Source organism: Rhinoderma darwinii, chromosome 1 (genome assembly GCF_050947455.1).
Source record: "Rhinoderma darwinii isolate aRhiDar2 chromosome 1, aRhiDar2.hap1, whole genome shotgun sequence".
Lineage (NCBI taxonomy): Eukaryota > Metazoa > Chordata > Amphibia > Anura > Rhinodermatidae > Rhinoderma > Rhinoderma darwinii.
Window position 1 is genome coordinate 657,781,419 of NC_134687.1, and position 14,086 is coordinate 657,795,504.

At 40.4% G+C, this 14,086-nt stretch overlaps 1 protein-coding gene across 1 annotated transcript in view; it reads right to left on the bottom strand.

Annotated features, from left to right (window-relative positions):
- Window positions 1–407: 407 nt before the first annotated feature.
- Window positions 408–14,086, bottom strand: part of LOC142705666 (uncharacterized) — a 121,301-nt gene continuing 107,622 nt past the window's right edge. The window contains 1 exon segment of the mRNA XM_075848296.1: window positions 408–2,895. Within this exon segment, the coding sequence (XP_075704411.1) occupies window positions 1,268–2,895 (1,628 nt within the window). The 3' untranslated portion in view covers window positions 408–1,267.

A 14,086-nucleotide genomic window follows, 5' to 3' on the forward strand; every position in this document is an offset into this window, starting at 1 on the left:
CCTGTAATGTCCTCTGATATAACATAATAACAGCCTTTAAATGCTGGGAGTTGTAGTCCTCCTCTCATACTCCTCCCTGTAATGTCTTCTGGTATCACATAACAGCCTGTACATGCTGAGAGTTGTAGTCCTCTCCTTTTCTACCTCCTCCCTGTAATGTCCTCTTATATCACATAATACATCTGGATATGCTGGGAGTTGTAGTTCTCTTTACTATTATTTCTCCTCCCTGTAATGTCCTCTGACATCACATAATAACTGTCTGGACATGCTGGAAGTTGTAGTTGTCTCCGATTATACTCCTCCCTGTAATGTCCTCTGATATCAAGTAAAAACAGTCTAGACATGCTGGGAGTTGTAGTTCTCTATTATACTCCTCCCTGCTATAATAAAGATTATCCATCCAATATAGAAAAAAAATACTAAATTCTTTATTAAGACACAAAACAGTTGTAAATACCATTTAAAAAGCAGCCATGAAACCAAAATATACATACAATAATACAAAAAGAGGACAGTGTATAATCGTAAGGCAGAACATATATGGTGGTAACATAGGTCAAGGTCACTCAATATCATGACTCTTCAAACACAAAACGGAGCCTTTAAGACAAAATGGATTCCAAATATCCAAGATGGAGTCCACACAGAATGTACTTATTTAAACATCTGTTAATCACTTTCACATACACTTAATTATAAGAACGCAGTAACAGATGATTTTGGTTTCATTACTTATTTTGCCCTTCTGGTGAAATAATGAGCAGCAGATCAGCTAGGGCAATCCTATCCCTGATGAATAGGTCCGTTCTGTCCCTGAAATGTGTTGGAGCTTTATTGTCCATGCTGATACCCCATGCAACTATCTTTTACATTACAGTTTAGTTTTTGAGCACTAACTACACCAGTCGGGGTGCCACCATAGTACAGGCAATCCTCCATTACTTTAATAAAATGTAGACACAATAAAGAACCAGGATGTGGTGCCAACTCCTGAGCATGAGAGAATAGCCTAAACGATCCCCAACAACCATCTGCCCAAGTGGCAAGTTTTCTGGTATCTTAGCTGAGTATCTTCCCTATGTTTACATTTTAGATGTACTAGCTTGCTTACCTACTGCATGAAATACTTAGTGAGCGAAGTTGTGTGGACTGTAGGACTTTGACAATGTGAATTATACCTTTTTCCTGGTCCATGGTGTATGACTGTTCCCTGGATGAGCAATCCCTAGAATCTTATTTCTCACATTCCAAACAAGAATATGGTTTAATGTAAATTTTCTGTGTTTAAAAAAACGTATTTCCTTGTAAAATATATTCCACATATAAAGCATCAAAACAGCTTCTCCCCGGTGTGACTTCTCTGATGATCCTGAAATTTGCCTTTAGTAATAAAATATTTCCCACATTCTGAACATGAATACGGCTTCTCTCCTGTGTGACTTTTCTCATGTTTAACAAGATGTGATTTATATGTAAAATATTTCCCACATTCTGGACATGAATATGGCTTCTCCCCTGTATGAATTCGCTCATGTACAGCAAGACCTGATTTTTTTGTAAAACATTTCCCACATTCTGAACATGAATATGGCTTCTCTCCTGTGTGACTTCTCTCATGTATAACAAGATGTGATTTGTATCTAAAACATTTCCCACATTCTGAACATGAATACGGCTTCTCTCCTGTGTGACTTCTCTCATGTCTAACAAGATGTGATTTTTGTGTAAAACCTTTCCCACATTCTGAACATGAATATGGCTTCTCTCCTGTGTGACTTCTCTCATGTGTAACAAGATGTGATTTATCTGTAAAACATTTCCCACATTCTGAACATGAATACGGCTTCTCTCCTGTGTGACTTCTCTCATGTATAACAAGATATGATTTGTATGTAAAATATTTCCCACATTCTGGACATGAATATGGCTTCTCCCCTGTATGAATTCGCTCATGTACAGCAAGACCTGATTTTTTTCTAAAACATTTCCCACATTCTGAACATGAATATGGCTTCTCTCCTGTGTGACTTCTCTCATGTATAACAAGTCTTGCTTTATCTGTTAAACATTTCCCACTTTCTGGACATGAATACAGCTTCTCTCCTGTGTGACTTCTCTCATGTACAGCAAGATTTGATTTACGTGTAAAACATTTCCTACATTCTGAACATGAATATGGCTTCTCTCCTGTGTGAGTTCTCTCATGTATAACAAGATGTGATTTATGTGCAAAACTTTTCCCACATTCTGAACATGAATACGGGTTCTCCCCTGTGTGACTTCTCTCATGTACAGCAAGACGTGATTTTTGTGTAAAACATTCCCCACATTCCGAACATGAATATGGCTTCTCTCTTGTATGACGTCTCTCATGTAGAACAAGATTTGATTTATATGTAAAACATTTCCCACATTCTGAACATGAATACGGCTTCTCCCCTGTGTGACTTCTCTCATGTACAGCAAGATCAAATTTTCGTGTAAAACATTTCCCACATTCTGAACATGAATACGGCTTCTCTCCTGTGTGAATTCTCCAATGTCTAACAAGACCTGATTTATACGTAAAACATTTCCCACATTCTGAACATGAATACGGCTTCTCCCCTGTGAGAATTCTGTGTGTTAAAAGACCTGACATTTTTGTGAATTGTTGACCACATTGAAACCTTTTACCGCCTTTCTGAGCTGTACTTGTGGTAACAATCTGTGATTGGTCAGGAGAAGGTTCCTCATGATTAGGGGAAATATGTGATAGATCTGTACTGTGAAGTCCTGGATTTACATTAAGGGTAATGAGGTTTTCTCCTGAAGACTGCTGCATATCTTTATCTTCTACTTTATAATTTCTTGATAGCATGAAGTTTCCCTCAGTCTTCTTACTGGAGTTTTCTGTTAGGATTAGGATGAATTTCATTAGCTTTTTTTAAACCACAAAGCAGTCAAAATTTATAACATTCATTTCAGACTGAAACACAAATGCAGTTTTGAGGGAGTTTTTATAATTTTTTAAATCAAAGCCAGAAGTGGATCAAGCAGGAAGAAGTATAAGTAATTGGTTTTGATTGATTCTACTCCTGGCTTTGGCTTAAAGAAAAAAACTTTGATTACAAAATAAAATATATAGATGGACTTCCGATGGTGGGACATCCAGGATGGCCGCGTTTTAACTTGGTTCCTGCACCACGCTGCAGCACCTAGTCTCTGCACCAGGCATCCTAGGCTTTTGAGACCCGAGATACGACTACACCCCAGAGACAGCCTTACTCTGCTGCGGGAGCTCATTATTTATTGCCGAAGTCGGCCCAACAGGTGGGTGTGAGATCGCTCTTAGAGGCGGCGGTGCCGTTACCCGCCAGGCCGCAGGATCCAGGGCCTAATTACCTGACATGCTACAAGAGAGGTGACGCAAACGACCACCGGAGAAAGGGTGGAAAGAGATGAGGGTCCCTTCCAGCACGGCTCCCCTCAGTGTAGTGGGATGATTTGCAGTGCTTGACCGCTGACGACTTCTCACACATTCCCGCAAGACCGACCGGGACACCTCACTGGTATCGGACACTACATCACCACCTGGATACAGATAAGTACTCTGCACTGCTACCCTACTTCCCTCACAGCATGACAATATATTGATATGGTTTGCTTTAATAGGAGACACCTTATCTATGATCTATGTGACTTGAGGAGAATAACGTTCCTTAAAGGAACAGTGTCACCAAAAATTTTTTTTTCATGTCAGTTTTATGTTAGTGTTTTATTAAAAACGTTTTTATTTATTTGTGTGTTTGTGTGTTACTTTTTTCTATTTTTTCACTTTTTCTTCCCTATGGGGGCTGCCATTTTTTTTCCATTTCTGTATGTGTCGATTAACGACACATACAGACATGGAATACGGCAGCCACAGTCCCATAGGGACTGCGAACGGGGCCCGTCCCATCCACTTCTGTGTACGCCGTCTGTGTGGGAACGGCGCATGCGCCGCTCCCACACAGTCCAATTTGAAATGCGCGCCGTCCGGCGCCATTTTCCTGTGGACCGGAAGTCGCGGCCGGACAGTAAGATTACTACTTCCGGTCGCGGCTTCCGGACTTGTGCACTTGGACCAGCGGCAGCAGACGGAGCGGACGGGCCGGAGGGAGCCGCGGCGGCAGAAGCAGGTAAGAGATTTCTATGTATGTTCGTGTTTGTGTGTGTTTACAACTGTATGTAAACCTACTACACTGTGTTAGCTCAAAAAATGGCGACACACAGTGTAGGAGGTTAGACCGTTCAATCCCCTCGTTTATCCCGGCACTAGCCAGGATAAAGGAGGGGGGATTCTCAGAGCTCACTAGAGCGAGTGCTTTTTTCCCAATTTTGCAGCAAAAAGCAATGTGGTTGCTTTACCACATGCAATGCTGCAATTTTGGGAATAGCTCCATCTAGTGACCAGCACTGGGAAATATTATAAATTAGAATCTAATTTATAATATTTCCTGACTCGTGAAAAAAAAAATAAAAAAATTTGAACAATGTTTAATCACCTACACACTAAATGTTTAACTAAAAAAAAAACAACATGTTTTGCTGGCAACACATTCCCTTTAAAAACTACTGTTCCCTGTGTGTGAACTGGAAACACTTAGATATGACGTACAACTTACTGCAGAAACCGCACAGTGTCTGACGCCATCTAGTGGCTGATTTGTAGATTTCACTACATCCCTGTAACTTTGAATCTCTTGACACTGAAGTGCACTATACTCTTATGTGCGGACTGACATCCATTGACTGTTTATACTGAGAATACTATTATATGCACAGGATACTCTACTATCTCTGGTAACGACACAGATATTGGGAAAACTGCCCTCCCCTGTTACATCTTCTAACTAGATGATCGCAACTAGAGGGTGCCTATTCCTCAAATAAGGCAATAGAAATATGTACATGGGGACTGTGCTCTCTTTATGTAACCTATTTTGCATTTATAACTCCCTCTCCCTTGCATTTGAAACGGTCCACTGGGACCTTGCTATGGACAGATATCTTACTACAAAATCGTCTAGCAGACAGCTGCGAGCTGACCAAAGATTGGGAACGGAGGTGACCACACCACAAAAAAAGTGCATAAACAAAAGCTGCAGGCCAAATACAAGGCCACTTCCAAAACATCCAATACTAAGAGTAAAGTTTCACCTGATGAAGTATCCAACACGGCGGATCTTTTTTCAGGAGATGACATCACTACTCCAAACCTCTCTCCTAGTTCTAGTCCTCAGGGACCTTCTAATAGGGATGATCTTCAATCAGTCTTGGTGGCTGAAAAAGTATCACAACTATTGATCCCATTGTTTGACAAACGTCTCAAAGTGCTCCATACCTCAATAAATTCCGCGCTATCTCAAATTACTAACAATGTGCAGAGAATAATGGAATTGGAAATTCGGGTGCAAAGGACGGAACAAACTATTGCCCATCTTGAAACCACTCTACAACACAGCCAAACACTGGAGGCGGCACTCCGAGACAAGGTGGAAGACTTGGAAAACCAACATCGTCAAAACAATCTGCGCTTCGTTGGCATCCCAGAGGGTGTAGGATGGGAACATCTTTTAGACTGACTAAGGAACTGCCAGCGGCTCTGAAATTGGAGACACTGAGTGACCCTCTAACAATTGAAAGAGCGCATCGAATTGGCCCTCTGGATGCCAACAGGGGAAACGGAAATAGCAGACCACGTCAGGTTATCGCAAAATATCGAAATTGGTCGGTAAAAGAGAGAATTCTGAGGGCATATAGACAGAAAAGGAAGATGCGGTTTCAGGGTAACCGAATCTTAATATTCCAAGATTTTTCAGCCGCAGTATCGCAAAAGAGGAAGACTTTTGTACCCATCTGTAAAGTGCTAGCAGAGAGCAACACGAAATTTCAACTACTATACCCGGCCAAAATGAGAATAAAAGATGGAACAAGATCACTAACCTTTGACAATCCTTTTGATGCCAGGTGACACCTTCACATGGAAGATGGCTGAGAATAGCAAATCATACTTAGGGGAGAGACAGTCCCCACTTTAGCACATTCCTTTAAAAACTTGTTGAATTGCAGATATACTAATGCCTGAACCGTTGGATTGTTTATTGTTTGGAGCCAGCCATGCTCTCTTTTCTTAACCTTGCTTATATTTCAGATGACATATGATCTACACCAAAGCCCTCGTATGCCGCTTGGGGTTCAGCTGTTCCGGCAGCTCGCTGGGACCGGAAGGGACAGCGTCATAACGAACGACCTTACAGAGATTCCCTGGTTAACACCACACAGATGAGTACAAACACGGATACATATCACACTCCCTCGGGTATAAAATTCTATTAGTGGAATCTTGCAGGACTCAATACTCCCATAAAACGGAAAAAGGTTCTTTCACATATTAAAAGATCATCTCCTGATATTATTTTCCTTCAAGAAACACATTGGAGACAAGACCACTCGGGTACATTAAAAGCCCCCTGGTTGGAAACATGTTATACAGCTTCCCACAGCTCCTCCTCTAGGGGAGTAGCCATTCTATTACGGAAGGGTCTGATACATGTGATGGAGGACACTATCGAAGATCCTCAGGGTCGGTATCTTATACTCAGAGTCCAAATAGATAACATATATAATATATTGGTTAATCTGTATTCCCCGAACTATGATCAACACATTTTTTATACGGATCTTCTGTAGCTCTTACTACCACATAACACCCATAGCCTCATTATAGGGGGAGATTTTAATGGGGTACAGGACATTCATCTGGACAAATCTACTCAAGGTCCACAACTAATTTCTACCACTTCCTCCCTTGCCCACTTTAAGGAACAACTGTGTTTGTGCGATCCTTGGAGGATCACAAACTTAAACTCACAGGAATACAGATGCCATTCTGCGGCACGACACATTTTCTCATATGGATTATTTTTTGATATCCACTACACTCTTTACACACCACTACACTCTTTAAGCACCTTCTCCTATCCCGAATTAACCCAATAACAACTTCGGATCATACACCTTTATATATGTATTTTTGGATAGCCATACCTCACCAGAGAACTATGTTCTGAAGGTTCCCATCGTACCTGGTAGGTTCAGAGGACTTTAAATACTATTTAAAGATACAATGGACTAACTACCTGGATGATAATATGGAACACCTATAAGACGCACCTTTACTATGGGCAACGGCAAAAGTCGTAATGCGAGGTCACATAATGGGCTACATAGCACATAGGAAAAAAATACAATGGGAACAATTCAACAAACTACATACATCTTTGCTGTCAGCCAAATTAATATATGCTTAGGACCCAACCCCTCAAGCTCAACAAATATACCTCACAGCTAAACATCGCCTAGACACATTTGTACAAGTGAACGCACAATGGCAGGTCAAACACACAGAATAAATTCTATAGATGGGGAAATAAGGCAGGATCTTTACTAGCCACTATGGCAAAGGAAAAGAAACCATACCCATCCTGACACTGCGTTATCCTCAAACAGAGAGCTTAACCTCTGATCCGGACAAAATAGCGCAAATCTTTCAGGACTACTTTCAAGATTTATATCGAGCTGCCCCAGCGGACCCATTAAAAATTAGATCTTTCCTTCACACTTTACAGGTGCCCACCCTGACAGAGGAACAGCAAAATATGTTAGATTCTGTTATACAAAAGGAGGAAGTCCGTGATGTAATTAAATCATCTGTAAATGATAAAACACCAGGGCCGGATGGATTCTCGGCGGAATTTTATAAAATGCTGTCTCCAGAAATAATTCCAATGTTAACTAACCTATATAATTCCGCTTATACACAGACAGTTCTGTCAGAATACTTTACGGACTCCAGAATTATTCTCTTGCCAAAACCCAATAAAGATCCGATTGACCCACAGTCTTATAGACCCATATCACTGCTGAACAGCGATTATAAATTCTTATCTAAAATTCTAGCCAACAAATTACAGCTCATTTTACCACAAATACTTAGTCCAACACAGACAAGCTTCACTCAGGGAAGGCAGTGCATAAAGAATATTCATGCGGCAGTGGCGGCCACAGTGATGGCTAAAAATCCACATAGCCCGGTAACTATGCTAATGTGTCTAGACGCGGAGAAAGCGTTTGATAAGGTGGAATGGCATTTCTTGACTGAGGCCCTAACACAGCGCAAATTCGGTGCTACTTTTATGAACTACATAGCGCTCCTACAAACTGGCACTAGGACTACAATCACGGTTAACGGACATAACACACCTCATCTAGATATGTTTAGAGAGGCACGACTAGGATGCCCACTTTCTCCCCTACTTTTTAATTTGTCGATAGATCCTTTAATACGTCATTTAAAGATCTCCCCAGCATTTCAGAGCATAAAAAAAAGACGAGGTAGAACTCAAATTAGCAGTGTTTGCGGATGACATACTGCTGATGATCTCCAATCCCAAACAAGCCATACCTCATATATTGAGGGACCTGTCTACCATTGGAAGCCTTTCGGGCTACACTCTCAACATTGATAAAACTGAGGCACTTTTCTTAGGGGACCGTCACGACCTTTATGGTCATTTGCATATCCGTTAAGGTGGCAAGCTGTCTCGCTGAAATCTCCGTCCATACATACAAACTTTGAAGGTGACTCTGAAGATATGGGGATCTCTGGCCCTTTCATACCTGGGACGAGCATACTTACTAAAAATGACCGAATTACCCAGACTTTTATATCCATTTCATACGCTCCCAATTTATCCCACACCAGGGGGATGAAAAATGTCTAAACTGCTTATACCGTAATTTTATTTGGGGGGGGGGGCAAGGATAGCGTACAAATTTTTACAACAACCTAAACTTAACGGAGGGATAGCTTTCCCTAATATCAGAATATATAATGTGGCATCCTTACTTCGGGTAATAAGGGATTGGATAAATAAGACATCACATTTTTCAGACTCAAAGTTAGAACAAGACCTCTTCCCATATTGTGCGCTACCCACCATGCTTTATTTACAGCATCAAATGCTGCCGGAAGAAGTGAAAGATAACCCTCTCTTGCTTTCTACATGGAAAGGGTGGAACAAAATCAGATGCATATTGGGAGTTTCCCCTTTGATCTCCCCTTATCTAACCTTAGTCAAGAATCCCGACTTCCAGGATAATGGGTCTCATGCAATATTTGGACACTGGTACAGGGCGGGTATCAAAAACATATACTTTTTACTGCATGTTGCCAAAAAGAGGATGTATACAAGAATAGAGCTTCTGCGGAAATATCCAGATATCTTATTCCCACAATTCATGTATTTTCAGGCGAAAAATTATATTAACACTTTATTACATAAACCAACCGATAGAGATTGGAACTCCGCTATTAATGCGAAATTCAATAAACTCACAACTGTTAAGGGAGCGATATCACGAAACTATCAAGCTCTACTCATACTAATAGATTATGCAGAGGCGGCAGTTTCTCTTTCCAAGTGGGTACTGGATGATTCGACTCTTACTTATGGAAATGTTCTGTTGGCAATAGAACAAGCTCATAAATATTTACCGTCTGCCAGGTATTTGGAAATGAGAATGCAGATATGTCACAGAGCGTATCTCACACACACAATGGGTTATTTGATGGGCATATATAATAGTCCTAACTGTTTTAAATGTGGTGAGACTGATGCAAATCTGTACCACTGCTTGTGGGCATGCTCTGTAATGCAACAATTTTGGGATAGAGTAAGAACTTTTACTTTAACACACCTGACAAACTTCATTCCTAATGATGCCTTGTGGGCTATTTTTGGATGCTTAGACAAAGGAAGTTATAACTATACACGGGGAGCAGGTGTAAAATCTATTTTACAAACATGGTTACAAAAACAAGCACCGCCATTCCAATTGTTTTTGGATAAATTAACTTTTTTGTTTAACCCCTTGAGTACCCAGCTCCTTTTGGCCTTGAGGACCAGACCTATTTTTTTCAAATCTGACGTGTCACTTTATGTGGTAATAACTCTGGAATGCTTTTACCTATCCAATTGATTCTGAGATTGTTTTCTCGTGACATATTATATTTTATGTCAGTGAAAAAATGTGGTCGATAAATTCATTGCTTATTTGTGAAAAACACGAAAATTTAGAGAAAATTTGAAGAAATTATGATTTTTCCAATTTTAAATGTATCTGCTTGTAAAACAGATAGTAATACCACACAAAATAGTTACTAATTCACATTTACCATATGTCTACTTTATGTTTGCATCGTTTTTTGAACATCCTTTTATTTTTCTAGGACGTTACAAGGCTTAGAACTTTAGCAGCAATTTCTCATTTTTAAGAAAATTTCAAAAAGCTATTTTTTCAGGGACGAGTTCAGTTCTGAAGTGGTTTTGAGTGCCCTATATATTAGAAACCCCCATAAAACATCCCATTTTGAAAACTGCACCCCTCAAAGTATCCAAAACAGCATTCAGAAAGTGTTTCAACACTTTAGGCGTTTTACAGGAATTGAAGGAAAGTAGAGCTGAAATTTTCAAATTATTTTTTTTTACAAAATTCATATGTAATAAAAAAAAAATCTGTACCACAGAAGGTTTTAGCTGAGAAATGCAACTCCATATTTATTGCCCAGATTCTGCCGTTTTTAGAAATATCCCACATGTGGCCCTAGTATGCTAATGGACTGAAACACAGGAGCACCTCTTGGATTTTGGGGCCTCTTTTTTTCAGAATATATTTTGGCACCATGTCAGGTTTGAAGAGGTCTTGTGGTGCCAAAACAGTGGAAACCCCCAAAAGTGACCCCCATTTTTTAAACTACACCCCTCAGGGAATTTATCTAGGGGTATAGTTAGCATTTTGACCCCACAGGTATTTTGCTATATTTATTGGCGTTAGTCTGTGAAAATGAAAATCTACTTTTTTTCTGGAAAAACGTAAAAATTTCTAATTTTTGCAAGAAATAAAGGAGAGAAAGCACCCCAACATTTGTAAAGCAATTTCTCCCGATTACGGAAATACCCCATATGTGGTAATAAACTGCTGTTTGGACGCACAGCAGGGCTCAGAAGGGAAGGAGCGCCATTTGAATTTTGGAGCTCTGATTTTACTGGAATGGTTTTCGGTGCCGTGTCACGTTTGCAACGCCCTGGAGGGACCTAAACAGTGGAATCCCCCCAAAAGTGACCCCATTTTGGAAACTATACCCCTCAAGGAATTTTTCTAGTGGTATAGTTAGCATTTTGACCCCACAGGTTTTTTGCTGAATTTATTGGAATTAGTCTGTGAAGATGAAAAGAGACTTTGTTTTGGAAAAAAACCAGAAATTTCAAATTTTTATAAGGAATAAAGGAGAAAAAGCACCTCAACATTTGTAAAGCAATTTCTCCTGATTACGGTAATACCCCATATGTGGTAATAAACTGCTGTTTGGACCCACGGCAGGGCTCAGAATGGACGGAGCACCATTTGGATTTTGCAGCTCAGATTTTGCTGAATTGGTTTCTGGGGGCCATGTCGCATTTGCAGAGCCCCTGAAGTACCAGTACAGTAGAAATTCCCCAGGTGTGATCCCAATTTGGAGACTATACCCCTGAAAGAATTTAATTAGAGGTGTAGTGAGCATTTTGAGCCCTCAGGTGTTTTATAGATTTTATTAGAATTGGTCCGTGAAAAGGAAAACATTTTTTTTTTCCAATAACCTGTAGATTTAGCTCAGAATTTTTCATTTCCACAAGGAATACAGGAGAAAAGACACCCCAAAATGTGTTACACAATTTCTCCTGAGTAGGAAAATACCCCATATGTGGTTGTAAACGGCTATTTGGACATACGGCAAGGGTCTAAACAGAAAAAGTGCAATTTCGTTTTTGGAGTGGAGATTTTACAAAATTTGTTTTTGACGCCATGTTGCATTGCGCTGAGGTACCAGTACAGTGAAAACTCCCGAGAAGTGACCCCATTTAGGAAACTACACCCCTCAAGGAATTCATCTAGAAGTGTAGTGAGCATTTTGACCCCCAAAGGTTTTGCAGAAATTAGTGCACAGTGGATGTTGCAGATTGAAAATTTCCATTTTCCACAGATATGCTATTTCAGTGCCCAATGTGTTGGGCCCAGCTTGTACCACTGGAGACATACACCCCATAAATTGTTAAGCGGTTCTCCAGGGTACGGTAATACCCCATATGTGGTCATAAACTGCTGTTTGGGCACACTGACAGGCCCAGAAGAAGCGCCTTTTGGCGCCCAGATTTTGCTTGGTAGTAGTTTTGTTTAGTGTTTTACTGGTGTTTCAGTTTATAATGTGGCGGCATATGTAAGCTGGGCGGAGTGCATCAGGGTATATGTTAGCTCGGTGGAGTACATCAGGGTATATGTAAGCTGTGCAGAGTACATCAGGGTATATGTAAGCTGGGAAGAGTAAATCAGGTTATATGTAAGCTGGGCGGAGTACATCAGGGTATATGTAAGCTGGGCGGAGTTCATCAAGGTATATGTAAGGTGGGCGGAGTGCAACAGGTCATAATAGGATGATGTAATAATGGGGAGAATCAATAATAAAATTAATTATCCATAGATAGTGACGTACACTTTGAACCAATCCTTTATGCACAGGCCGGATTATTGGGTGCAGGAGTCGCACAAAACATCCGCACTCCAGTATTGACTAATCTTTGACTTCTTCACTAGCCCCGTATGTAGCACAGACCCCAAAATGTCATAGTTTCCACTGCATTTACAGGGTCTACCTGTGGGGGCTGCAAATGATGACGTGGGGTTTTAGGTGAAGAACTGCTGCACATATAAATTAGTCTGGGCCGTCGTTTTGCATTATTGCGTTCCAAGAGTCATAACTTTTTATTTTTCCGTTGACGAGCTGTGTGAGTGCTTGATTTTCATGGGACGAGCTATCGTTTTTATTAGTATCATTTTGGGGTACATGCGATAACTTGATCAGTTTTTATTCCATTTTTTCTGAGATGAGGAGACCAAAAAACAGAAATTCTTTCACAATTTTTTTTATATTTTTTACCGGCGTTCTCTGTGCAGTATAAACAACATGTTTACTTTATTCTGCGGTTTGATACGATTATGGCAATACCAAATTTATATCGTTTTTATATGTTTTACTACTTTTACAAAATAAAAACACTTTTTTCTAAATAAAATGTTTTAGTGTCACCATGTCCTGAGAGCCATAACTTTTTTATTTTTTTGTCGACGGAGCTTTGTGAGGGCTTGTTTTTTGCGTGACACACTGTAGTTTTTATTGGTACCATGTTTGGCTACGCGCAACTTTTTGATCACTTTTTATTCCATTTTTTTGGAAACAACGTGACCAAAAAAGGAAATTCTGCCATTGTTTTTTTATTGTCTTTTTTTTACGGTGTTCACCGTGCGGGATAAATACATGATATTTTTTTAGGTCAGGCCAATACGAACGCGGCGATACCTATTATGTCTAGTTTTTGTCTTTTTTTTGTAATTTTTTTTTAATTATAAAGGGCTTGATCAGGGAAACAAGGCGATTTATTGTTTTATTACGTAAAACTTTTATTTATTTATTTAAAACTTTTTTTTTTCACTTTTTTTCACTTTTTATTTTACACATACTAGTGGACTGGAAGATCTGATCTTCTGATCCCCTGTACAATACACTGCACTACTTCTGTATGTACTTGTGTAGTGCTGTGTATTGTAACTGTCACTTTACAACTTACAGTTGAGCCTATTACGTCCTGCCTTGGGCAGGACCTAATAGGCTCCCGTACCTGGCAACCAGGAAGCCGTTGCTAGGCTTCCTGGTTGCCATTGCAACCATCAGAACCCCGCGATTTTTCGCGGGGGGGGGGCAATGGGGTGCAGAGGGAGCCCCCCCTCTGTATCAATCACTTAAATGCGGCTGTCGCTATTGACAGCGGCATTTAAGGGGTTAAACTACAGCGACCGGAGAGGACAGTGATCGCTGTAGTTGCGTTGGGATGTCGGCTGTATATTACAGCCGACACCCGATGAAGATGGAGCGAGCACAGCTCCTGTGCCCGCTTCATCCTCAGGG